The following is a 9,921-nucleotide window of genomic DNA, read 5'->3' as shown; positions in this document are numbered from 1 at the left end:
TCAGGTAGGTATGAAGAAAATGGAGTAAATAGTAAACTGACTCATTCTTGGAGGCTGAGTGCTTCCAGCCAGCCCTGAATTATTATTACACCATATATATTTTTCACATCTGGATCAATTACCTGTGCTCCTAAGGGACCAACACCAGTTCCTACAAGCCCAGCTTTAGCCCTTGCCTGCCTTATGCCTGTTTAAATTGCAGAGATATTGTGAGAAGGGACTTTGGAGCTAAATAAAAAAGAAATGAGAAAGGCTGCTCATCTTCTGTTAGAAAAAGAATACGGACAGAAGAAATGGAAGGTGCTGTGCTTAAAAACATAAAATGCAGCAGTGTGCTACCGAGTGCTCATGCTGTGCACCGTGTTCTGCCAGGATCATCTGTCAGATGTAGGTCCCAGGCTAGGAAGTGACAGCCCTGAGCAGCACAAGCCCGTGCTGAACCCAGCTGGTGTCCTAAGGCTGCACATCATCCGGGCTCTCCCCGGGGCAGAAGAGAGCACATCACCTGCCATGCCAGGCTGAGGATCTGCCCTAGCACCTGTGGCAGGACATGCTCCCTCCGTGAGCCCCGCACCTGCCTGGCGCGGCCCCGGGGTGCTGCCTGCGTGGTGAGGTGTCACGGCCAGCCCCGGCCTGGCTCCCTCGGGCCCGGCACCCTGCAGCAGTGCCAGCGCTGGGGCCCGGTGCGGAGCAGCTCGTTAGCTGAGCTGCGGGTGGGCTCAGCAGGGCCCCGCCGACCACATCGGCCGCTGGCGGCTCCAGAGCTATTTCACCGCCGTCAGGCCACCCTCACCCCTCGCTCCTTTTTCTAAAGGGGGAAGGTGCGCGCATCCGATCAGTTTATCTAATCAGCCTCACTTTTGCTCATTTATTGGAGCACGTCACGAGCACGCCTTCCCCCGGAGCTCCCCTGTGGGCTCTGGGGAGGCCGGTGCATCAGGCAGGAACCAGCAGGAGCTTTGGGAGTACCGGATGCGTGTGAGGGTCCACGGCTCCACCGAGACTCGTAGGGGCGACACCACCCGCCCGCCGCCCCCGCGGGGGTCGTCGGGCGCTGGCCGGTGGGGAGGGGCGAGCCCCGAGCCCCGGGCCCGCTGCCGCCTCACCAGGCCCTGCCTCCCGCCCGCCCCTACTAAGATACCGGCACCGCTCCTTCGGGCGGCTCCGCTGACCTCACCAAGATGGCGGGCGGGGGCGGGGTCACACGCGGGCGCCCCGGAAGTGATTGTGCGGCGGCGTTCCCGGCCCGGTATGGCGGAGGGGGCCGGCGCGGGGCTGCGGCTGGCGGAGCTGCTGGCGGCGGGCCGGCGGCTCTGGGAGGAGGTGGAGACCGGCGCCGAGCCGTCCTCGGGGGCCCCGGCCGTGCAGGATAAGGTGCGGCAGGGGTTGGACGCGCTGCAGCGGGCGGCCGCCATGGTGGCGCAGCTGGATCTGTTCAGGTGAGAGCGGAGGGTCGGGCGCGGGCCTGGGCGGCGCGGGGGCCCCAGCGAGGCCGTGCGAGAGCCCTCGGGCCTCCCGCCGCCCCCACAGGGCCCCCCGGGCCGCCGCGGAGCGCGCTGGCTTTGGCCGGGCCCAGGCGGAGCAGAACGGGAACGGGGGGGCTCATCTCTCCCCCTGCAGCGAGAACGAGGAGCTGGAGGAGATCGCCTCGGCCGACCTGAAGTACCTGCTGCTGCCCGCCTTGCTGGGGGCCCTGACGCTGAAGCAGGTTGACCTGAGCAGGAGGCTGGAGCACCTGGAGAGCGCCCGGGCCCACTTCTGGCGCTTCCTCAAACTCTGCAGGAGCTACGGGCTGGGCAGCTTCCACCTGCCCCCTGCCGCCACCAGCGCCCCTGGAGAGGAAGATGCCGGGAGCCCCTCCCCGGGGGGCCCCGCTGCTGCCCAGCCCAGCCTGGTGGCCATGGCGTCCAGTAGGCAAGCCAAAATCGAAAGGTAGGCTCTTGCTTCGCAGTGTTTTTGTAAAGGGTTTTGGGAATCAGTTTAAGAGAAGGTGAGAGCTTCGGGCAGTGCGAGATTGCAGAGCCAGGGAAGAGCTGCTTCCCTTGATACTGGAATAGTTTGGTCATGAAACGTTCATTTTAAGATATGCACCACGTATTATTTAATGGTGTTTGATTGTGCAAACTGAGGAGGTGCATTTATGTCTTCAGTTTCTGGTCTTTGAAGAAGAACTGCGCAAAAGCTCTTATGGTCAGTTCTTTAACCACCGCTAACAGTGTAAAGCCACGCGTGTTGGAAGTTACCTACCAGTGGGCTTATTAGATCTTTAAAAAAGAGGTGATTAATGCCTGTTTGTCATGCTTTAGCTGGGGATTTTGACAATCAACTTGTTGCTTATTGTGGTAGCACTGGGAGGCCCAAGCTGGGCTGGAGAGCTGTTTAAATTGCATGAATACAAAAGCATGATTCATATTCTAGAGGGTAATTTAACTGAGGTAAGTTTGACATACTAGAATACACCTACTCTGTGCAGCGAAGCCTTTTCAGCGTGGGCTGCTCATCAGCAGTCTCTGAGCTGCACATCACCTCCTGAGCACAAGTGAGTTTTGCTGGAGCTGCAGGTAGGATTTTGGCTACGTGTGAGCTGCCCCCTTGCTGAGGGCTGGTGTTTGCCTGTATGGCGACTCGTTCCTCTTGGAGACAAACGCGAGGAGCCTGCTGTGTTGGGGCTGGCATCCTCATAGTGCTGTGCTTGTAGTGGTAGCTAGAAGGGTGGTGGAAACACAGCAGTGTTGTGGCCTCTGCTGAGCAGTGCTGCACAGCATCAGGGCTGTCTCTCCACCTCCCCCCACCCCACCACCACCAGTAGGCTGGGGTGGGCAAGATCGTGGGAGGGGACATAGCCAGGACAGCTGACCAAAAGTGACCAAAGGGATATTCCATATCACATGATGTCTGCTCAGATGTAGGAGCTCAGGGAAAGGAGGAGGAAGCGGGGGCATTAGTTAGTTATGACATTTGGCTTCTGGAGCAGCCACTACGGGTACTGAAGCCCTGCTTCTTGGGAAGTGGCTGAACATTGCCGGCTGAGGGGAAGCAGAGAATAACATCTCTTGTTTTCCTTTGCTTCTGCTTGCACAACTTCTTGCTTCATTAAACTGCCTTTATCTTGACCTGCAAGTTGTTTTTTTTTAAAAATCTTACTTTCTCCCTGCTACCTATTCTGAGGGAGGCAGTGATAGAGCGGCTTGGTGGGTACCTGGCATCCAGTCAAGGTCAACCCACCACACCTGCATTGTGAGTTCTATTGCAGGCAGGTTAGTACTTGATCAGGTGTTGCAATGATATTCGCTTTCAGTAAAATGTGTGGACTGCATGAACAAAATTTTCCTAAGGCAGCATGTATCACCACTTTACCTTCAGACCTGTCTCATCCTAGCTGCTTTTCACTTTGTTCTCTGTATAAGCATGCAATCCAGCATCCTAAGGAGCAGGTTGGGATTGCAGCAACCAACTGCAGAGAACTTACCCCACTGTGGAGTGTAAAGACAAATGGGAATAGAGTGGTTCGCTTTGCTTCCCTGCAGGACAGGGTTGGGCAGTCAGGTGCTCACCGGTTAAAATGTAGTTTTCAGGGTTCTTGTGGAGCACTTGTGGATGGGTTTGTTTTTTAGAATATCTCTTGTGTGCTCCTTGTCCTGTCAGCTCCTGTAGGTTTCTAATCCTTGGTTCTTAGTATTTGTTCTTCAGGTGGCACTGTAACTGGAGGAAGTGGGACACAAGGATTTAGCCTGGAAGTGTAGTATATAGGTAGTTCCCCCCTTTAATAACGTAACTCCTGAAGAGGTCAAAAAATCTAGAAATCCAAAATTATATTAAAAAAACAACCCACACCCACAGAAACACCTGAGACAGAAATTGGAGAAGTGTTTTAATCTGCCTTGTTAGTGGCTTCTGGATATCTTTTGCGTTCTACAGAAGTAACTCAAAATATCTATTGCATTGTTTTTTCTCAGTGAAGGAGCCAATGAGTTAAAGTTTTGTTTGCTCCAGGAGATTAACGTTGCCAGGCTTACCTAATTCGACCTGGGAGGCTTAATTTTCAAGGATTGCTTGACTTTTAGGAGAAGAAAAAAATAATAGAGATGTCTCTAAATTTCGAGTGTTGTCTTAAAGCTGCTTTTAACAGACAGGAGATACTTTAAATTACAACAATAAACAATCACCATCTCCCTTTTTTTTTATACAATTTTCTTATTAAATACTTGAAATAATGTTAAACCTCTTACCAGATGTAGTGAAGATCCTATGTAATGCCTAAATTTGAGTTGGCAGATGGAAGGGATGGGAAAGATGCGGGGGGAAAGGTTTTGGTGCTGCATGTATGTATATAACTGTGCATTTTCAAAATCGTTTGTAAGCAGATTGGAACTCTTCTGATTTTTGTAGTTTTCATTGGTCAAAGACCTGTTGTCAGATGAGGTGGGGAGATGGATCCCCTGCTTGATATTTTGCCTTTTGCTTACGCATTGTGAGAGGTCATCAGTAAATGACAACCAGTATGGTCTAGTGCTGCTCCTTTTCTTAACAGGTACTTCCTTCCTGTAAGTCTCTGCTTTACTTCTACAGGACTCTTACTCAGTTGTTAAATGATTGGGGGTCCTTGCACAAAGAAATTTGTCAAGACATGAGGAGCTTTATGAATGCCTGGGATTTGTGTACTGTAATGAGCGCTGGTCAGCAACTGGCACTACTGTGAAGAGGATTTAAAAGGGGATCGGGGCAGGAAGTATCTCTCTTAACTACATTTGATTGAATTTCATGAACTAGGAAATTGTATATTTTGGAAAACGCTGTACCGGGGCTGGGCTAGCAAAAGGTTATTTAATGATCTCATTTTGTTCTCTTTGAGACAGATATAAGCAGAGGAAGGAACTGGAGAACAGGCTGGCCTCTATGAGAAGCTTTGTGGAGAGTGGGCAAGCAGATGAGGATCAGATGCGGGAATTTTACATACTACAAATCCAGAAATGGATCAACACCAGCCTGGAGGAAATCGAGAGTATTGACCAAGAAATGGTCATCTTGAGGAGCAGAGGTACAGGGAAACAGGTATGAAATCTGTCTTGAACTGCAAGTCCTGTGGACTGTGGATAGTTAGACATGCTGAGAGTCACTATTGCGGGTAAGTGCACCCTAGAGGAATTCAGTAGCAGAGCTACATTCATGTTCTATTCTGTGAATTCTCAGTTGAAATACAGCTCAATCACAGCCCAAGCAGATGGGGTTTGGCTCAATTCTGAATGAGCAGTGGTCTGATTTTTGGATTAGTCGCTGTCCACTGCTACCATGTGTTCTAGACAGTCACGGCTTATGAAATGCTAGAGCATTGAATATCAGAGCTGAACTGGTCTGCGCGCAAAGGCTTTTGTCCACTTTGCTGGGTTCTGGCAGACCCTTACCTGTAAAGAAGTAAGTACATTTGTAAATTGAAAGGAGACTCTAGTGATTTCTTTCAAACCTGTGCTTCTGGTCTACAATGTGTCCAGATACTACAGAAAGAAATGCCCGTTCTGAGTGATGAAAGCTTCTCATAGACCTGCAATTCCTGTGTAGAATAGTGTTTCTGGGCTTTATGTTACTCACCTAAAACATCTGCGTGGAAATAAAAAAAAAAAATATCATAATGTGCTGACATAGACCATAGTCCAGCTTGGTTGGCACAGCTCATTTGTGCAGTTCATTTTTGACATTGCAGAGCTCTGCTCTTCTGTAGTGCCCTGGGTGATACCATTGGGAATGACGAGCTCAGCTTGCTTCAGAATGTACTGCGCTTGCTCCCTGGGAAAAATAAGCTATATTTCATGCTTCGATCTGAGCTGATCTGGTTTAGCTTTGTCAGCTTTCTGCTTTGATCGGAGTGGGTGTAACAAAGGCACAAAGAGAAGCGATTTGTAGATGCTCACAGATGGAGTTCATGATTTAAACTGGATTAAGGCCTGAACTGTCTGTCTTAGGATGTTGCTGTGACAGCAGAGGCATCTCTCTTCTATGAGATCTTTAATAACTTGTTGTGGGGTGGGAAGCAGAGAAGGGGGTTCTCAACTAAACTGTTATCTTGTGACTATTGTTTGCATCTTCAGTCTTCAGCACCACCGCACGCTACTTCTCGGCAAGTCAGGGCTCCGCTGAAACCTTTCATTCTTACCCGGGATGCTGCTCAGGCGAAGTATGTTGTTTTCTGATTACTTAGACATAGTATGAGGCAGTGCTCTGTTCTTATATCAAGCCTAAAATACTCTTTCAAATGCAGAGAACCAGGTGTTCATCGAGATGGTGCGTGTTGTGCATCTGGGCAGGGGATCGAGGGAATGTCTAATGCATTTCTTGAACTTTCTCTGATTTCTTCTGTTACTGGCATGCTGCAGTGTCTTGGCTAATGCTGTTTCCTGCTGTTGGGGTGGCAGAAGAGGAGATTGTATTAAGCAAATGTTACTGTGCTAGTTTATAGGCCATGTGCTTGCTGTTTGGTAAGCTGTGGAGAGGCAAGGCTTATCTGCCCCTCTGAAACCACTGTGTGATATAATAGGATTGCTCTTCGCTGTTAAAGAGCCCTGCAGTGAAAAGCGTATGTGGTCTCTTAATCTAACGTAAACTTTGGAAGATTTCAGTGAATTCAAATAAGTGGTCTTAGGGGCTGGGAAGATGTGATACCTACCAAGAATCATCAGTCACAATAATTAACTGTAAGGCTTTCCTGAGGGCGTCAAGATCCTAGCACTTTGTGGCCCTGTGAGATTCTTGCAGGGAGTGTGGCAGCTAAAGCACAAAATGGGATAGAAACAAGATTTCTTGTCATGCTTTTGACATTATTTGCCCTGAGCTTTCCATATATCTATATAGCCAAGCTGTGCCTAATTTGGTTCCCAGAGGCCTCCTTGGCAAGCTGTGCCAGCACAGTGTGTTCTGCTTTGGGCTGGAGAATTGGTTCAAGGTCTTTGGGCTATAAGAGTCCTCACCTCTCTAAACTAGCAGGATGAACTCTTTAAATGCCGCTGTGGCTAGGTTACTGGCAGGTTTGTTGCTGAAGGCCCAGGCTGTAGGAAAAGGTTTGTTCTCAAACCCTCCTTGGTAACACACCTTTTATTTTTAGTACAGATCAGGTTACAGAGTAGTTCTGTGCATGGTTGTCTGTTTCCGCTCGTTTGTAGCAACGTAAAGTGCTGCCTTTGACTGTCTTTCTCTCCCGGTAGAGTGTTTGGTGCTGGATACCCTGGCCTGCCTACTATGACTGTGGATGACTGGTATGAGCAGCGCAGGAGGCAGGGAGTCGTGTCTGGTCAGGGTGCGCCTCAGAGAACACCAGGTACAGAGTGGCAAAGCAAAGATTGGAATAGAGAATTTGGGAAGTCTCTTGAGGGGGAGGGTGAACAGGCATGTGTTCAGGGTGTAAAACACCCAGTGACTGAGGAAGAGTAAGAGCTGACTTTATTAGGCTGAGAATAACTGGGTTGCTAAACCGCTCTTTGGCAATTCCTGCTTTCTGTCTCAACTGGCAGGGCTTCTGTTTTGAGAACTTGACTAGGGACCTTCCGGTGTCTTACTGCCCCTTGCTCCTGTTCTTGACCTTCAGCAGGTATAACTGATGAAGAGTTGCAGAAGCAGCAGCAGGAGAAAAAAGAGGAGGATGATGATGAGGAAGCTCTTCAAAAAGCTCGGAACTGGGATGACTGGAAAGATACACACCCAAGAGGCTATGGCAACCGGCAGAATGTGGGCTGATGCTCTTGCTGCAGAGTGGGCAGGGCCTGGAAATCCTGTAAGAATTGCCTGTGTCCTGGAGATATAGGAGTAAATACACTGTACATATGCAGAGGTATACGTGGCTTCTCTGGGAGGCACTGGAATCAAGCGGAGTAAACATGACCGTTTGCTTTGGTTTGTGTTAAATGTCAGACTGAGTGCACTGGTCATGTACAGTGACACCACAGAGCTCCTGTCAGGTGGAGCTCTTTCTGAGGGGTCAGGCTGCCTCTGTTCTCCCAGTCAGAGGAAGTCCTTGAAAGATAAGTACATGAATTTGGAAACTGCTCTGTGTATTGTGGGTGGATGTATTTATTTTTTTCTCTATATTTTAAGCAAAATAAAGTCTCTCGTGCTGCCTAGTTCTTGCAGTAAAAATCCCTTGCTCTTCATCCTAGGCTCTTCCAGAGCATGTCCGTAAGGCTGGTTTCCAGCAACCGAGGGAGCTGGGGATGGGAGATAGGCAGTGTCAGATGGCCAGGGTTTTTTTTTGAACAAGGCTTCTGAGCACAGCAGCTTGCAGTGCAGTGTTCACCTTGGCAGGGAGGTCTGTATGCAGCCGGGTGTTCGGTGGCCTTTCCGCAGGCTCATCCCACTGTTCCTCCCAGAGCGGCGCACTGAAGTGTTTAGGATTTTTTGTGTTAAGTACATGAGGTGTTTTGAGGGCAATGTCTTGAAGTGCCGATACTACACATAGTACAAATGCCTTAACAGAAATGTTTGTCCTTTTACTTAGTGTGATGGAGGATCTGCATGGTGATAGCATACACGAAGTAACGTGCAACATGTGTGTTTACTCCGGACCCTCTTGCGGAGCCCTACAGGGACCAACACTGGGACAAACAGTTCCGTGTTCCAAAGCAAAGTAGTGCACTAGTTGTCAGTGTGCTTTGAAATCTACTTGCAGAATAACCATGAAGGGGTGAAAAACTTTTCTGGATTCCTCTGAAGCTAGTTTAAATAGCTGCTGGCCCTAATTCTGAACTGAGTGAGAAGAGAGGGTATGTCTGGTCTGCTGTACCTGGCACTGACCTGGCACGTGGCAGGCGTGTTACTGGGCAAGAAAGTGAGGAATTGTGGCTGGAAGCTCTGAAATTGCCCAGCATGGGCTGGCAGCTGTGATTGCAGTTGTTCTAAACCTGTTACAAATGTTGGTATAAAAAACCCAAACAAACTATTGCTGCTGTTTGTGCATGTGGCAGTGTTACGTGGAGCAGGCCACGAGGCATTTATTGTCTTTGATTTGGCACAGTTGGGTTCATCAGCTCCCTTATCTCTGGGGACAGTGGGATGTTGAAGGAATTTGGATTTTTTCTTTCCTCTTAGCGTGATTCAGGCACGTGTGAGGGGCCAGGTAGGCTGCAGGAAAGATTAGATGTTTCACATGTAGCAATTGCAGGTCCTCTTTGCTTCACAGGTGTACATCAGTTGTAGCCTGCAGCGAACCCTTTTTTTCCAGGTATTGAGTCTCTACGATCTACAAGAGCAGACAATGAGTTTTTGTGCGTTCCAGACCTCCTGTGAAACACATTTTCTGCTTCAACAACACATGCAATTCTATACATGCATTTATTCCTTTCTTACATTTGATGTTAGCTGCCTCTTCCTGGTGAAAATTTCTGGAGAGGTAGATCTTGAGAAGTAGCTCAGCTGAATTAGTTCCTGTGCATTTTTACTGTTCCATTGGCTGTTGGCCTGAAGGCCCATCTCAGTGCTGCTTTTGTGCCGCACTAGTTTTCTTCTCATTCTTTTTCTTCTCATTCCCCACCTCTAATCTTCTCCAGGCAGCACTCCAGACTTCCTGGGCTAGCAGGCAGGCTAGCTGGCCCTGGCACCCCCCTTGGGGGTGGAAGAGGAGGGGATGGTGCTGGGGATGGCGGTCAGAGCCTGTCTGGCGGGCCGTGGTCCCGTACCATGGAGCAGGAGCCTTTGGGGTGACATTTTTGGGCAGCTCTGGAGGGGAGTCACACCAGTAGAACATGACAGCGGTTTGTGACATGCCCAAAGCATGGACAGTACCCTTCCCCAGTGGATGGTGCCCCCCCCCCCCCCCCGGAGCCCCCACTGGTGCTGGCAGAAGTACCTTTCTGAGGAGCAGCAACTGCCCTTCGTGACGGCAGGCTCTCACCGCTTGTCGTCACTCCTTGTCCTCCCGAGGACCATCAGCTCTTCTTGTTC

At 49.8% G+C, this 9,921-nt stretch overlaps 1 protein-coding gene and 1 long non-coding RNA gene across 3 annotated transcripts; one reads left to right on the top strand and one right to left on the bottom strand.

The window, feature by feature from the left end:
• The first annotated feature begins 957 nt into the window (after nucleotides 1-957).
• On the top strand, nucleotides 958-8,105 carry IGBP1 (immunoglobulin binding protein 1). Of its 2 annotated transcripts, none has more exons than XM_037407840.1 (6): nucleotides 958-1,439; nucleotides 1,621-1,932; nucleotides 4,857-5,052; nucleotides 6,084-6,169; nucleotides 7,194-7,306; nucleotides 7,577-8,105. In XM_037407840.1, exons 1-6 carry the CDS (start codon nucleotides 973-975, stop codon nucleotides 7,720-7,722), a joined length of 1,320 nt encoding a protein of 439 aa, XP_037263737.1. In that variant the 5' UTR covers nucleotides 958-972; the 3' UTR covers nucleotides 7,723-8,105. The 2 variants fall into 2 exon arrangements, with proteins under 2 accessions (XP_037263737.1, XP_037263736.1); XM_037407839.1 differs by having other exon boundaries at nucleotides 7,574-8,105.
• An 824-nt stretch (nucleotides 8,106-8,929) lies between these two features.
• Nucleotides 8,930-9,909, bottom strand: LOC119157207. Its single transcript, XR_005107447.1, has 2 exons — nucleotides 9,827-9,909; nucleotides 8,930-9,696 (listed from the first exon to the last, which is right to left on the bottom strand). It is a non-coding gene; the product is annotated as an uncharacterized LOC119157207 (long non-coding RNA).
• Between the last annotated feature and the right edge of the window lie 12 nt (nucleotides 9,910-9,921).

This window comes from Falco rusticolus, chromosome 14 (genome assembly GCF_015220075.1).
Source record: "Falco rusticolus isolate bFalRus1 chromosome 14, bFalRus1.pri, whole genome shotgun sequence".
Taxonomy (NCBI): Eukaryota; Metazoa; Chordata; class Aves; order Falconiformes; family Falconidae; genus Falco; species Falco rusticolus.
This window is presented reverse-complemented; position numbering and strand designations above follow the sequence as displayed.